This window comes from Plectropomus leopardus, chromosome 20 (genome assembly GCF_026936395.1).
Source record: "Plectropomus leopardus strain MGB_pleo_1.0 chromosome 20, ASM2693639v1, whole genome shotgun sequence".
Lineage (NCBI taxonomy): Eukaryota > Metazoa > Chordata > Actinopteri > Perciformes > Serranidae > Plectropomus > Plectropomus leopardus.
Window position 1 is genome coordinate 12,087,367 of NC_142195.1, and position 16,894 is coordinate 12,104,260.

General features: G+C 38.9%; 1 protein-coding gene across 1 annotated transcript; it reads left to right on the plus strand.

Moving 5' to 3' along the window:
- Positions 1–280: 280 nt before the first annotated feature.
- Positions 281–8,504, plus strand: ak1 (adenylate kinase 1). The gene is made up of 7 exons (XM_042508697.2): positions 281–418; positions 5,852–5,889; positions 6,500–6,535; positions 6,997–7,160; positions 7,421–7,537; positions 7,632–7,823; positions 8,422–8,504. Exons 2-7 carry the CDS (start codon positions 5,883–5,885, stop codon positions 8,485–8,487), a joined length of 582 nt encoding a protein of 193 aa, XP_042364631.2. The 5' UTR covers positions 281–418; positions 5,852–5,882; the 3' UTR covers positions 8,488–8,504.
- Positions 8,505–16,894: the final 8,390 nt, after the last annotated feature.

Sequence of the window (16,894 nt, forward strand, 5' to 3'; positions counted from 1 at the left end):
ATTATGATTATGACACCAACACCCATTCCATGACATCATATTTTCATTTTCCACTGTTCTGCTGCACCCAAATAATAAGAAAGGCACAAAATTTTAAGTTGAAATGCTGAACAGAATGACTTGAACTACTCACAGTGGGGCATTCTGTCACAGCCCTCCCCTCCACTGCTCCTGCCTCCTCCTGTCCATCATTCTGTCTCTCCCTCCCTCCCTCCCTCCCTCTCTTTCCTTCTCTGTACTTCCTCCCTCTTACCCAGAATGCAGTATGGGCTGAGCAGGCTCAGCTGAGCTATAAAAAGGCATAGCAAGGGGGAGGGAGGGCTGCCGTGCAGTAGGAACTGTGCAGACACACACACACGGGGATCCAGGGACAGCAGCCCCTTGCACTGGGATCTAGAGCCACAGCGCGCAAAGAGAGGTCAGTACAGAGGACAAAGGCTCCATAGAGGAAGCATGAAATGACAGGGAGTGGGTCTAACTTACTCAGAGGGAGTGACGGATACAGAGATTTCAGAGAGAAGGAGAGTGGGCAGGGCTGTATGTTAGGATGGAGAGTGAGAAAAACAGAGGCTGTAATGGTGAACTGTCATCTGCTTTCTCAACACTTTGGTCAGTCACACTGTTTAAGTGGTTGACATTGTGAGGAGATCAGACATTTCTGCATAGTGCAAAGGCATGAAGCTCTTGTGTGTCATTGACAGTGATGGCTCTTATTGGATGACATAATTGTTTTGCTTAAAAAAATAATCAAAATCAGCCATCATTGATTCCTATCTTTTCCTGCAGACATTTCCTTCTAGATGATTTTCCTTCACTATAATAACATGCAAACATTCCCCTCCACCTACATCCATTTAAGGACATTTTCATACAAGCTGCTCCAGCCTTTAATTCCACTGCCATGCTTTTAGCCCCAGTAATGCTCATTAACAGCTGATTAAGGGCTGAGTGCTATTGATTCTTGTTTGAACACATTAAACTGAGCCAAAGCTTGCACTCTGGAACACAAACACGTCCACGGCAGCCACAGCTAACACAGAAATGATCTCGCTCCATCCTTTCACAAACATCATGGAATATCTCCCACTGCACTGACGTCAAAGGGTCCCCTGTTCTCCCTTAAAGGGACAGTGCGCTCAATTAATTTGTAGAGTGCCTTAGTAACCAATGGTACACTGAGAGAATGCACTAATAGAGCTTGTGCTCAGTACTTTGCTTTCACTCCTGCTGCTTGTACGCAGACGCGAAGCTGAGGGGTGGCCTCTGGGGCTTCAGCCCCCAATGTTTTATCAAAAGCCCCAAAGCCTCTAGGGTTTTAAAATACCTTTTTAACTGTGTGTCGTTCAGGTAATAATATTTGTCCATGTCGATGCTACTCCCCGAAAGAAATCTGATATAATTGTGTGAATGTGCTGTTGGTGGCCTGATGTTCAATTCAGAGAATAAAAGACAACATTTACTAGTCATTGTTAGGGATCCTTGATTTGTAATTAGTAGGCCAGATTATGTTATTATGGCATGGATTTCAGTGTAACTGTTAATAATTCATTCTGTGAACACATGCAGTTGCCCCATCCACCAATAACAATAAAAAAGTAGAAAAATTGAAGACATATACTCTAAATGGTGCAGAAAGGGCTCAAATTGGTACAAAATCACAAGGAATGCAGGAAATTAAGAGTTAGATGCTCAAACTTTTCTTACAGAGGACCCCATAACCCCCTGTTTTACAAGAGCCCCCTACCTGGTGTTGAAACGAAATCTTCACCCCTGCTAGTATATCAAAAATAGGTTTCAAGATAAGTAACACCAAATTCCTACCCTACTTATGCAATGTTAAAAATGTAACATCACACAGTTTTTGCCTCTCTTTAGATGGCATGAGTAAAGTTGGTCATCCTCATCATTTCTTGTATTATGTTTTCAGAATGATAAAAACTGTTGAATGAGATACAAAAGGGGTAGTAGGCTATACAGGATGATTTTTTTTACCTTGGTAACTATAATAAATTTTCTCAAATGATGTACAGATTTCTTAGATGTTGTATTATCTCAGATAGAAAATAGTGCATAAAGTTGTTGTTGATAGGGAATAAAATCTCCCAGGGGAAGCATGCCCCGGACCCCCTTGGTTTGAGTAAGAGCCCCAAATGTATACAGTGTCTGGTTCCGCCCCTGCTTCTTAGTGCAGTCAGTCAAAGCTTCAGTGCCATGTGCTTTTTGAGAATGGTTGACATGCTATCCCTTAACAGCTGAGTCTTTTTTTAGCAGAGTAAAAAACAGTAATAAGACATGAGGGTGGGATGAGACACTAGCATTGGAGTGGGGTTGTGTAAGTCTAGTATCTCTATTTCAATTCAAGGATATGATTACAAAAATCCCATGTTCAAATGTGTCCGCAGATATCAGGTTACATTCAGCTTAACAGCACATTCAGCTGCATGGTGTTAAATTATTTGTGCAGTTGTAAGAGAGTTCATGCATGTAAAGAGAAAGAATATAGATTCAATCCTGCAGCACATTCACATTCTTTTGTCTACATTTGATAAAGTCCAGTTCAGTCTTGCCACATTTATCTCCAGTTCTGATATAGCCTCTGTTGAGAAATATATCGGCTCAATCACACTGCTGTAGTCTGTTTCCATTCCACAATTCCTGGCAGAATGGAGGGCCACACACTGAGACCCATGCAATGTTATTTGCACTGTATCAGAACCAGAACACATCTGACGTGCCAAAGAAGCAGGGGACCCAGAGGAAGGTACCATAATAGGCCAAAGAGGGATTCCCAAATAGGCACTCTGCTGACTCAGATGCAAGCATCCAAGTGACATTTACACTGACCACAGGGTTAACGGCGGCTGACATAAAACTGGACACCTGAGAAGCAGCACCACCAGTGCTGAGAAGTGTTGCATGTGAGAATCAGAGAACAAGCTTGTTGCAATTGGAGCTTTGGTGGATCCTCTGCTAAAGTATATCTCAATGGTGAACCAGGAAACACGTCAGCTGTAGAAATATACAAATCTTTAATTTGCCTATGTACAGTAACATATAACTTATCTCAACAGAATTGTAAATGTGAAACTTTTATTTTTGCTTCCATTTTTCACAGGTTTAAGTTAGATATAACAACCTTTTTCATGCACCCAAGAGATATGTGTCTTTCTGTCAGAATTTGGGCAAAAAAAATGTTAAAATATGCAATAGTGAGCATTTCTCCTTGTCAAAGATATCCCATCCACCTGACAGTTGTGGCATATCAAGATAAGTCACCAATATCAGCCTTGAGCTGGTCACAATAAAAAGCCACTAAAAATAAGCAGTTTGATCACACAGCATAATGCTGCAGATGTCCCAAGCTGTGAGAGGACTGCAAGAATGTCAACCAGAGCTGTTGCCCATGAACTGAATGTTCTACCAGAAGCCGTCTCCAATGTCCTTTCCATAAATTTGACAGTACATCCAATCGACCTCACAACCACACAAGCTGGTTAAGATGACAAACTGCTGTCAGGTCAAGACCTTGGTGAGGATGATGAGCATCCAGATGAACTTCTATAAGACCGTTTTTTGACAATTTGTGCAGAAAATATTTGGTTGTGCAAACCGGTTGCTGTATCAGCTGATTGGGTGGCTTGTCTTGGACAGTCTTGCAGGTGAAGACGCTGGATGTGGAGGTCCTCAGATGGTGTGGTTACATGTGATCTACAGTTGTGTGGCCGGTTGGATGTACTGCCAAATTGAGGGAAACAACATTTTATTTCAACCTGTGAAAAAAGCAGCAAAATCAGGGGTGTTATGTTTAAATTTTTGTTCAGCACATATTTTTTTCCTCTGCTGCAGTCCGGCAACAATGACACAGCTCATATAACCTTTCTAATGCCCCACATTCCTTAAGGCTTATTATCAATCTGGCGCTATAGTGACAGATTTGTTTGAGTAGCAGGCATATGGCAGTAAGCAAACAGCCACATTGTCCCAAAGTCAAATTCAAGTCCTGTTAAATCTAATCTAATGCCTCCCTCATAACACATAAGGTTTAGTATACCAATCAAAACTTAGAGAATAAGTCTAAAATTCTATGATTATATTCAAGATAGTTAATTCCCCACCCATAAAGCTTTTTGTAGCTATGATGTATTTGTGTGCAGTATGTTCTTTCTCCCTGGTGACTGTGCCAAAATACTTAGATCCAAGCATTTATCTCACCATGTAACCTTAGAAGTCAGCACCTTATCATAAATCTGGTTTCACTAAACTCAGGCCAGTGACTTCTCAGGTTACTTGAAGAACATGGTGCGCACGTGTGTGATGCAAGTAGCTCTATAACTATATATACTGCATGGAAAGTTGAAAATCACTGTGATGTAATAGTATTATTCACATAATCTATTTTTTGCACATATACATGTGGCAAAAGGGGACATTTTCACTCCAAATTCTTTGTAAACATAAGTGGGAAGTAGCTGCATTAAAGATATCAAATGTATTTAAAGTATATTCAAAATGTAGAGCTGAATTTTTTGAAAATTGTCGCATTTTGCAGGAGAACTTGGAAGCAGATGCAGACCTGTGTGGGTATTTTGGCACAGGCAGCACCTGTTGAGTCAGTTCTTTCAAACACACTCGTTTTCAGACGCAAGGCACATGACACAGGCATGCAGCTACTTGGAGATATCTTTTTACACATGCCAGCCCTGATGACTCGATCAGCCTACTTCCTCATTCTTGTATCTGTAAGTCAGCTAAAAGAGAGGAAACGGCTGTTGTCTTCTGTCCATAAATACAGTAATGTCACGATAGAGTCATTAGGCACTTCCTGTCTCGAATAAATGTTGAAGAACTGAAACATTTTATCAGTGATGAGACAAACTGTAAAAGTTACTTTTCATTGTTATGCTTTGTGTAAGTTAAGTATTGCCATATTGCAAATTCTCTATAAATGAAAAAAAAGTTTCTTACTGCTCCAATTGCACATCCTTGAAATACTTTGAAGGATGCATATATGTACACTGACAATAACATCACCAGCAATATTAATACTGTTACCAGTATAGCTCAGTGGTGGAACGCAATTAAGCATATTTACTCAAGTACTGTACTTAAGTATGATTTCAAGGTACTACTACTTTACTCTAGTGTGGTGTTTTCATGTTACTTAATACTTATACTCCGCTACATTCCAGAGGAAAATATTGTACTTTTTACTTTACTACATTTATCTGAAAGCTTTAGTTACCAGTTACTTCACAAATTATTAAGTATGTTTTAGTAAAGCTGAAACAGTTAGTCCATTCATCAATTAGACACTTAACAGAAATTTTTTTGGTATATTGTTTTATGAATATTTAAGTTGTTTTCTAATTTACTTCTATTTTTATGTTATTAGGTTTTTGTCTAGATTGAGTACCCTACTTTTAATTTTACTTGTAGCAGAGTATTTTTACAGTGTGGTATTAGTTCTTTTACTTAAGTAAAGGATCTGAATACTTCTTTTTGGAATACCAAAGTCCTTTATTTGTAGAGTACAAAGTGAATTGTATATATATATTAATGTGAAAACATGGTTAACGTAGTGTTACTTTGTTCACAAAATGTTAGTTTACCATAAAACATTGAACTCCCCAAATTTAAGCTGCTTGGGTCCAGACCTTGAAACCCCTGACTCCACTGAGGTGGCTGATTTGTTTGGAATTGTGACATGAATAGAAATGAGTATCAAGAGTCTGATATCAGGCAATAAATAAAGTGTAATCTGCACAAATTCTATTTGACTGTCTGCATTTGTCAAAAATATGCTGAAGTGAAGTTATTTACTTCTCCTTCTGTGTCCTTTTCTGTCTTTCAGTTGAAGGAATACACTCATCTAACGCAACACAATGGCAGGTAAATAATATATCATGTGAGAGAGTGATTGAAGATGATGGATGATGTGAGTTACAATGAAGCAGAGGCAGACTCGAGGTGTTTTTGTTAGACTCTACTGCCCTCTTCTGGGGATTTTTGAGAATACACTGGAGGGCTTGCATTATATATTTGAGGATACTGCACTTAAATATTATTGTTATATTAAATTCAATGAACATCACAGACCTGTGTAATACTACAGTTATCTCATGATATAGTTGCTCACATTAACACACAATATAGTTTTTCCTGTAGTCCCCCTGTGAGCAGTTATAGCTGGCTAAATAACATTTTCTGGTGACAACAGTTGTCATAGCAACACTGTTTGAGTCATAGCACAAACCTAAAGCAAAGCAAGCACAGTCAAAACAGGCTACAAGTGGTCCAGGCAACACAGTGCCCTGCAATTGAAACATGGGAAATACGTGTATTGCTGATTCCACTGAAGGCCTTTCCTCCACATCTGGCTGTCAAGCTGGTTTGTTCCAATTTCCTTGTGAATTTAACTTTTTAAAAATCATTGTTTTGGTTAGAGGGAAGTTTTGCCATGTACAGACTCATAACGTCTTTTTGTGCTCGCTCATTCCAGATAAAATCAAAGATGCCAAGATCATCTTTGTTGTGGGTGAGTATTGCCTCATTTTGGAACGCAACAAATTTAACCCTTTAAAACCTGGAGCAACATCACTTTCCTTATGCTGCGTTCAGGCAATAGAAGACAATAGGCAACTTACATGTTCAACAATATGAAAGAATTTTGAAGATTTAATGACTATTTTAAAAAGCTAGGAAAAATTGTCTAATGTAAAAAAGCAAAAAGTTAGGGAAAGACTATATTTATATTTACATACTTAAATTATGTCACTAAACTTATAAAAATACCTTTTGCTAATTTCTTGCTAAGTTTTGGATAATGTTATCCCCTCTCATTGCCTTTTTTCCCACATTTTTGAAAGAAATTAAGCCAAGTTGCTCATGTTCCAAAGGTTTGACTTAAATACTAAAAAACTAAAAAAAAATAAATAAAAAAAAAGGAAGCCTTTTTTCTCTCTTGTGCTATACTTTTTTTTTCTCTTTCTTTTTCAGGTGGGCCTGGCTCTGGAAAGGGCACCCAGTGTGAGAAGATAGTAGCAAAGTACGGCTACACTCACCTGTCCTCTGGAGATCTGCTCCGTGCTGAGGTGGCTTCTGGCTCTGAGAGGGGCAAGCAGCTCCAGGCCATCATGCAGAAGGGAGAGCTTGTGCCCCTGGTAAGACAGTCCAAACTGTCTTAGAGAGGTGTTACTTCAACTTTATGATCATTTTAGAGGAGGTAGCTTTGGTGCTGTGTAACGGTTCTGCATTATACAGCGAGGTGTATCTGCTATTTAGCCTACTCTCACTGATATTAACGGGGAGGACACATTAATAAAGACCTGTCAGCATAATAAACTGCCAACTGAGTGTATTTTCTATCAGAAGTGCCATGTCATTGTGAAGGTTGATCATAATATCTCGGGTGTGCTTTCAGGACACAGTCTTAGACATGATTAAGGATGCCATGATCGCCAAGGCTGAAGTCTCCAAGGGCTTCCTTATTGATGGCTACCCCCGTGAGGTGAAGCAGGGTGAGGAGTTTGAGAAGAAGGTAGGAGAGGGCATGAGCTGTTGATCTATGACTCATCCCGGCAACATACTAAGACAAAAAAAAAGTTAAATGAGCAAACTATTTCTGATTCCAGATCGGCAAACCCTGCATGCTGCTGTACGTTGATGCCAAAGGAGAGACCATGGTCAAGAGGCTTATGAAGCGTGGCGAGACTAGCGGCCGTTCTGACGACAATGAGGAGACCATCAAGAAGCGTCTGGACTTGTATTACAAAGCAACTGAGCCAGTCATTGCCTTTTACGAGGGCCGTGGCATCGTCAGGAAGGTGCGTATGACTGTGATGATAGTGAGTGTTTTAATGGAGCAGTGTGAAGGATTTGGGGGCATCTAGTGGTGAAGATTGCAGATTGCAACCAGCTAAACCTTCTCCCAGTTAGAATTACTTCAGTGTTTAGGAGGTTTTTGCCGGGAGCTGAAATATCCGCAAAGGTCTCTTCCTTTCCAAAACAGACAGACGAGTTTATTAAAACCAGTAAAAACACAGTAAAAAGAAGTTTTATGTTACAAATCAGTGTTTCTCAGATAGTGTTCAGCACTTCGCAGAGAGGCTGCAAGCTCAGCACCTGCTAGCGTGTGCTCATCTTTTTTTCTCTGATAACTAAAGATTCAGACTTTCAGGAGGTTTTTACTTGGAGCTGAATAATTTGCAGAGGTCTCCTCCTCTCCAAAACAAACAGACCAGGCGATTTTAAACTGATAAAAACACTGAATGACGCAGTTTCAGGCATTAATACAGTAAAGAAAACTCACGTATTATCTCATAATCCATTTTGGCCAATATATCCCCTTAAATCCTACACACTGGACCTTTAAATAAAATGTAAATTGTGTGTAAAATCTAACATATATTCTATTTACCCTAGGTTGACTCTGAGCTGCCAGTGGATGAGGTCTTCACCCAAGTCTCCAAGGCTATTGATGCACTGTAGTAAACAACATAACTAGATTAGCTGTGTCTGGTTGTTGTTGTTTTATTTTATTTTTTAAATGTTATTTTATCAGTATGAATTTCATAGGGAAATAACATGAGCAACTAAAGAAAGCCCTTCCCACTCATCTTGGTTAAAAGAAAAGTCAAGGCCATTAAGGATCAAAGATGCCTTAACTCTACTCCAACTCCAGCAATAGGAATCTACAAGTTTAAGGCTCACACAACAATGAAACGGCCAAAAGTAGCATCTGGAAATCAATTTCTTTATGTGAGTCTCACTTCCATTCTGTGCTGAACATGTATGTGGATGCGTCCAAGTGGCACCACAAAAGGTGTTGTTTTCAGGAGGCTACATCCCCTAACCTTAAAGGCACCACTATGTGCACTTTACAGAATATTTTCCTCTGCTTTAATCCTGCCATATAGAATGCAGAGTTTATGGGAAATGACAATAGAGTCATTTATGACTGTGCCATTGAACAGTAGCAGGGATCACCTACTGTGGACAAACTGGTGAAACTCTGTATACATGTACATACACAGAATTTTTAAATTACTTTTCTCATATTTTATATTAATCCATTTAAAACTATATTAAAAGCACAGAAATGGTCTACTTTTTTCATCAAGATGCACACATGTAACAGCTGTCTATAAAGTGATATATGTAAAAAAAAAAAAAGAAAAGAAAAAATAACAAAAAAATTAAAGTATACGAAAAATCAATTGAATTAGTTTATCAGCTGTGACTGTGTTTGAATATTTAAGAGATGCCAGTGACACACAATCTATATGACTACTTTTTATAGACAGACATTGTGAGTAATCCTGGACAAATGCGCGCGCACACACACACGCACACACACACACACACACACACACACACACACACACACACTAAGAAGGGACTATGACAATACATCATGGTTTAAAAAGAGGAAACGCTTTTTTATTCAGACAACATGGTCAAGGTGCTGGAGCATGTAGACACAACAGGATACAGGACATGCTGCCTCAGCCGCACTTCACTCCTGTTATTATAACTGTTCCTTTGAGCCCATGGTGACCAACAGGTCTTCCTTTACCTCTCACCTTCCTCTCACACACACACACACACACACACACACACACACACACACACACACACACACACACACACACACACACACACACACACACACACACAGCTGGCCAAGCAAACATAGCAACAGGTATCCGGACTACCCTCCAAGGAGAGCTCTGATCATGACTGCGCTGTGGGGATGAGGAAGAGGAAAACAGCTTCTGAAGGGGGACAGGATGCATCCATTGGAAAGTCAATCAAGAAAAGGCGTCCGTGAGCACTTTCATAAAGCCATCGAGGATGCGGCTGGAATGCTAGGAATGCAGTACTTACCTAATAAAGGTACAAAAACAAAGGTGAAGAAAGGAGGTGGCAGTGTTATTTATCACGTACAGCAGAGAAAGAGACACATGCCTGTGAATGTGGGGGAGAGGGAAATGTGTTTTGCTGTGTGTGTGGACTCACCAGTTAGTTATAATGAAGTTATAATGAATTCGTACCAAGAACAGAAAATCTGAGTATTCGAACGAAAATTTACTTGAAAGGAAAGCTTTTTTTTCAACTGAAACCCTATTTCCCGTGTTTTTCTAGGTCTAGGTGACTAATGGGAACAACAGTTTTTGATTTTGCAATGTAATCCATCGGGGCAACAACATAATGTCAATATACGTCTACTGAAACTGCTTGTTTTTGCCACTGAGAGGCTCCGATTGTTATTATTAAGTGTCAAACAATGTTATGGAAAGGCTCCTTCAAGAGAAAAATGTTTTTCTTATCCTTTGATTAATCCAAACTGTTCTCTTGCACTTGTCCTTGAACAAGGCTTGGTCAGACCAACAGACCAGATCAAGTGAAAGTTAAAGAAAGACAGTTTATTTTTCTGTAACGTTTGTTTGGACCAAGTCTCCTTCAAGGAGAGGTCTCATGAGAGTCTCAAGAGTTGGGCTGTTGCAGGAAGACAGTAACAAACAGATTGGATCAAGTGAAAGGTAAAGAAAAACGTGTTTCTCTTTCGTGATCCCTTTCATAAGATTGTGAAACACTTGGACTAACAGTCTGAGCCAGTTAATGGCAAAAGCAAGCACAGTCGTTGGGCATACTTTAAAGGTGTGGTGGTTGCTCCTAGTGGTTATGCAGACTGTTTTGCATTTGCTGTTTGCAGCAGTCTTGCTCAATACTGGACTGATTTAAAAAATAGTTCAAAAAATGGTGCAGTCTGAAATTAAGCAACTTTTACCTTTAAGGCCCATATGTGTAGGATAAAAATTTCTGACTATCTCAAAACATCTTCTCATCTATGCTGCATGATTAAATGCAAATAAGGTAGAATTGCAAAGACTGTGCAATAAAGGAAGATTTATTCACTTTTCAACCGTTTTAAAAGAAATAATCAACCTGTAATTGATACTATCGATATGTAAAAAAAAGCTTACATTCAATCAACATTTATTCATTTACCATATAGGTGTCAACAGATTTTTTTAAAAGAACATGTTCACATACCTGCAGACCTAATGATCTGAACTTTGAAACAGGCTTAAGTCCATAGAAACAGTTTTTTAAGCAAACTGCAAATGTAACCTGTTTGAGGCTATAGCCAAGGAAGATAAGAACCTAAAAATAGTGTGCACGCTATATAATTGTGTGTACTTACTTTAGCTGCAGAGTTGGACATAATTACAAGGACAGTAATGTGCAATCAGCTGTGAATATCACATACCAGTTTGTTATCACTTACTTGGAAAAAAAGGTCATTTTTCAGTGAGGTTGGCGATAATAAAATAAATCAGATGGAAAATGTACTGCAGCACATGGCGACTAAGAATAAAATCTTGTCACAGACATATTGTATGCATGCATGTATAATACATCCATGCATACATGATACCTTTGTTACAGATGAGTGAGAAAACAATCCCTTTCAAACTGTCACAGACTGTAAGATGCAGCATTGCTTCAGCGTAAAATTAACCAGGATCACCCATTTAGATCCTAATGGCACTTTGTTGCATGCAAATCACAGATATGCAAGTTGAGATATGCTTTTGCAGTGGAATATATCTAAAATGAAAACCCTTTCAATTAACTGCCGTATGGGGTTGTAAATGTACATTAATTACTTTGTAAGGCAGACAGGCTCTGTTCATCGACTGTCAGACTCGGATATTACTGCTGCAAGTGAACGCGTCAGATCCCCCCCTTGGAGGACGATAAGGAAATGAGTCAGCTGGCGCATGCACTTTATTCTTTCTCTCTCCTCTGCTATAGACTGCAAAGGGCTGGCTGGCTGGCTGGCACCACAGAGACCCAGTGGCACCGTGCGGGAACCAACGTCAACCTGTGATGAAAGACGGTGGCCGATTGTTTCCTGTTATTGAAACACTACTCATGGGCAGGGGTGGAGAGTTGGGGGGGGGGTTGGCTCCAATAAAAAGGAAAGCCATTGAAGGAGAGTGCTACTGTAGAAGTGTCCTTTGGCCAGCCTCAGATGTGATAAAGTATCTTAAATGACTGCCAACTGTGACATATGCCTCAGCAAGTAAATCCAAGTCATGTCAACTACTAGAGGATTGCAATAATTTAAGTAACACAGAGTACAAGTAGAGGCAAATTGTCTCTACTTAGTGTTGTATCCCATGTGCATTTCTTTGTCAGTGCTGCCTGAAGGAATGAGGTTGAGGCAAGTTCACAGAGTCAATAAGCAGAATATCAACTAGTCTCAGAGAACAGGGCTCAATGTATAACTGCTTTAAGGCATGGGATTTTAGCACTCTCTAACATCAATTATGTTTAACTAACAGTAGCTGAAAGTTTTTCCTACTAAGAAAATATTGATCAGTTTGTCAGGTGACACCTGTGCTGGTTGCTGCTGCTACTAAATAATTAATATCAGACTCATGACGATGGTTGTGACAACTTATCACATTAATTTGCCAACATGATGGTTGAAAAAAATAAATCAACAACAAATCAATGTTGACTTATAGTTTCACACAGGACACAGATACCAGTCTCCTGGGTCAAAGTCCCGTACTTATTGGTGCCATCCAGCTAAATAGACTTTTTGCTCTTTATATGTAAGTTGCTCTGACTGTCCAATAGTGATGTGGATGGGTTTAGGAATGGCTGAAAGCCAGGTGCATCATACTCAGATGCTTAAGGGTGCATCGTACACTGATTCTGAGGGCCACAGCCCAAGCAGCAGATTTTGATGCCCTGGGAGTGAGGCCAGACTGACTTTGCACCATCAAGATTTATTTTAACCATATGTATGATCTCCACTAAATACAAAGCTGTTTTTGTTTTGTCCTTCAACTGCACTTCCTGAATCACAAATTCCACATAGAAGAGATCACTTCAAACATTCCTTTCAACATTATTTTTTTCCTCCAAATATCAGGATAAGGAACATATTTGGCCAAAAATAGCTTGACTTGTTTGTCTGGCAGAGTTGGGAATGTTAATGGACTGAGATAGAGCTTATTTCTGCTCTTCTGCTGTGTAACAATGTAACTGTTAATAAGTACAACACATAACACATATGGAGCCAAAACACAGTGAGAAACAGAAGAAATCGATAGAGTTGCAGTGTGTGAAAATTTGTTTGCTGCAGCAGTTTTGTAATTATTCCAAATGCTTTTGTAGCATTGTTAAAGTCTGGTCCATATGTCTGTTTTTCTTTTCTGCCGCTCCTGCCAGTAGACTTTGTGTGGAGAGTTGATTTGACGGGATGATGACTCCTCTGAGTCTATTCAGTACAGAAAGGATGTTGTGTCTACTCTTTGTTCCAGTCTGTTTTCCCCCCACAAAGTACTAGTTGTGCAGTAGACAAAGATAAATGTTATTCTTTCAAGAGGAGCCTTTGCTTCTTCCCCACTTCACGTACATTAGGATGAATTAATTTACCAAAATGTTGATTAAAAATAAATAAATAAATAAATGTCTAGATCTCCCAGTAATGCCAGTGAGAGGTTATTAGGCAGATTGTTCAATTCACAACACATACCACTAGTTACAGCTTGTGAGGTCACAGTTTATATACAGATCCAGTTTACAATTGTAGCTCTGACTTTGAATATAAGGCCCACACACTCATAGCACATCCACACAGGTGATTTCACTTTGGGCTGATTTGACCTCTCAGGGTTGTGAGCATGGGCCTGATAGACCAGTTTCAGGGGAAACATTTAGGAAATCAATGCAGGAGATGAAAAACTTTTTCTCTGTGTTTGCATTCTTCGTTGACAGTGGAGGCTGGTGAGAAAAAAAAACATTTCAACATGACACGAGGTGCGTACTTGATATACAAAAGATTATTTTGTGAGTGAAGTATTCCTTTAAGTCAAAACGTCTGCCATTTAAAGTCCCATCGTGCATGCTGGCTCACAAAGTGTATTTCATCCAACTGTTTTTACATGCATTTTCGATTTGCACATAAAAAGATTTTTTTCACTTGGCTGAAGCTGGAAAGTTGTTGTGTCAATGAGAACAAAGTGTGACTTACTGGGACACTCGAATGGAGCAAAGTCATTGTTAATGCCATTAGTAAAACCTGTCCCTTTTCTAGTATGACATAGAAAAAGACCAAATGACTTCTTGATCACTCTCCTGTTGCAGTTGTCAAACTTACACCTTTATCATTTGTTGAACTGTTTCTGAAATTACTCCCTCGTTCATTGTTTCACTGCTCCCAATATCTTAGACACTAAAAAATGTACTCTATAGTGAGCACAAAAAAAAAATCACTTCAGACACTTATATAAGCGATCTTTTCCATCCATTTCTCACCCTGCTATAAATTATCTATTTTCCTGGTGTTTAAAAAGAGCCTTAAAGTCTCTCTCAAAGCAGTATTTTATCGCTGTAAAGAAGGGCCTCACATAAAACTGGTCCATCTCTGCAGTAGAAAGATGCAAACACTTTTGAAGTCGGTGCTACATAACCAGAGAAAACAGAGAAAAGGGGCGCTTTTGCTTGGAAATCCTCTCAACTCTAGTTAATTACCATTACACAAAAAGGTCAAAAAACATCTCCTGATCCTGACAAAAGTAAAATTCCTCATGCTCCCTGACTGATTTGTTTGCCTTAGCTTCCTGTCTCACACCATACCTTGTTTTTCCTTCTTCCTTACACGTATGTGTGTTCTTAGATCAAGCCTTGATTACTTCTGTCTTCCTTACTCTCTTTGGACAGTTAGCTTCCTATGCTGCATGATTCCCTTTGCAAGAATCATGCAGCCACCTTACTCAATACAACACACAATCCCAAAACTCTATCCAGCAAGTACTCCAAATCTAAGTGAAGCATAAAAGACTTAGTCTCAAACTTTTCATTACTTATTTTGTCAAAACTCTTCATTCTAAAGCTGTCTGTCACCCCTTTACACTCCTTAAATCTCCTCGCATCCACTCTGCTTGAGACTCCATCAACTAAACCTTTTATTGAAGCTCTCTCGCTAAGTGGAAAACCACTGGGTACATATCCATCTCAACCCCCAGAAGTGTGACTTTCAAGACATTTTCCATCTGACTCTTTGACATGCCCTCGATGACTATCAAGCCAGATCATTTTATATCAATCTGTTTATCTTCTTTCACTTTGTTCTTAATCCATCTTGCCATAATGTGCTTTCCTGACAAAGCTCCACATCCAGCTCCCTCTTTCAAACCCTGGATTTATTCCCACCACGCAGGTTTCTTTATCCTGTTCCCTCTTACAATGAATCCACTTTCAGTTTATTTCTCTTTTCTGAAGTTCCCTTTCTTCAAAATTTAAAATTCTCAACATCCATTTCTGTTGTTTCTGTCTCCTTTTACTCTGGTCACTGGAACCCATGGTGACCTTGATGTCCAACTGGTCGCCTATTGCGCTAATCTACTTTTATGCTGATGACCAAGCAGTGTTAAGATGCATGTGTAAGATCCCTGTGTAGCTCTGTACAAGTTAGACTGAGGCATACATCTAATCAAACAATACATTTTTATACAACGGTTCATATGATACCTCAGATGATGTATGATATCTAATGAATTTAAGCCTCATGACGGCCATTATAACGTATGCTTAATGTTAAGTTACTTAGGTTAGATTAAGGCAAATTAAGTTACATAAATTTTAGAATTTAGGACATTTTTGGGCATCGTAAAGTTACACACCTAAAGTAACATTATCTATGTTAGAGTTAGGCGATTAAAGTTACATAATTTACGTTTAGGAGAAGAAACATGTTTGGGTGTGGTCACATTACTTACTTAATGGAGGGTTATATATACGAAAGATTTAGGCAATTAAAGTTCTGTAATTTAGGTTTAGTGAAGTGAAGGTATGTATTGGGTTAGGAAACATGGTGGAAAGCATTGACACATTATGTGGTCAATATAAAGTTATGTAGTTCATGATAAGTTAGATTAGGTTTAGGAGAAGAATCATGATAGCGACATATCTTAAAATAACTCAAAGTTCAGCTGGTTTCACGTGGGACACAGACACCAGTCTCCTGGGGGACAGTCCTATGTTTTGACCCATTCACCACTCCAACCTGCCTGATTACGCATGCTTTTGCTTTTCATATTATTTACTTCTCTTGTCAGTGCGTTGGTCACGTGGTCGTAACCTTCTCGTTTATGTGGGTTGTATATGAACTATTAGCTCATGATTATGTGAGTTTTACAAATTCTGGTGAATTACTTTTTGTCTTTATTCGTATGAACAGTTCATTAGAACAGTATCTAAAAAACACCTATGAGTGTGGAAGATCTTATATTTATGGTTCCATAATAACTTAACTGACTCAAATGCACTATTGAATCATTGTAAAATTTAATGGGTTTAACACTTTTAAAATATGCAACTGTCACTTGTCATTGCAGTGTTGGAAACGTATCTCTCACATTGAGAATTATTTCTCTCTTGTTTGCTTGTTGTTTATTTTGTGTGTGTGTTTAGTGTAGTCTAACTACAACAATATAGTCATTTAAATGTTAAATTCTGTCATTTCCTCACAGGAATCCAACATTTGTGACATCAGAGATAGGATATAACTAATATAGGTGACTGATGTTCTGTTGGAAACGGTTTGATGCCAAAATAAACCATGACTCATGAGGTGCTTCCTCAAAATCCATGTCCTTTGTGGGGAAACCCAAGTTACTGTATCCACCCTTTGTCCAAAAATCCTGATATTACACCACTTCAGAAAGAACTATTACTTTCCACATGCCAATGTATTCATTGGAAACAAGATAAATTATTATTATTTTCACCCATCATTATTATAATCACTATGTGGGTCAATTCTAGCCTAAACATTAAATGTTTGACATTTGATTTCTGTTTTAATCCA

Bases quoted from the DNA above. Each gene is read 5' to 3' on its own strand.
- ak1 (XM_042508697.2), top strand. The intron at 6,536-6,996 runs GTGAGTATTGCC...TTTCTTTTTCAG, and splicing joins CAAGATCATCTTTGTTGTGG to GTGGGCCTGGCTCTGGAAAG. The intron at 7,161-7,420 runs GTAAGACAGTCC...GTGTGCTTTCAG, and splicing joins AGGGAGAGCTTGTGCCCCTG to GACACAGTCTTAGACATGAT.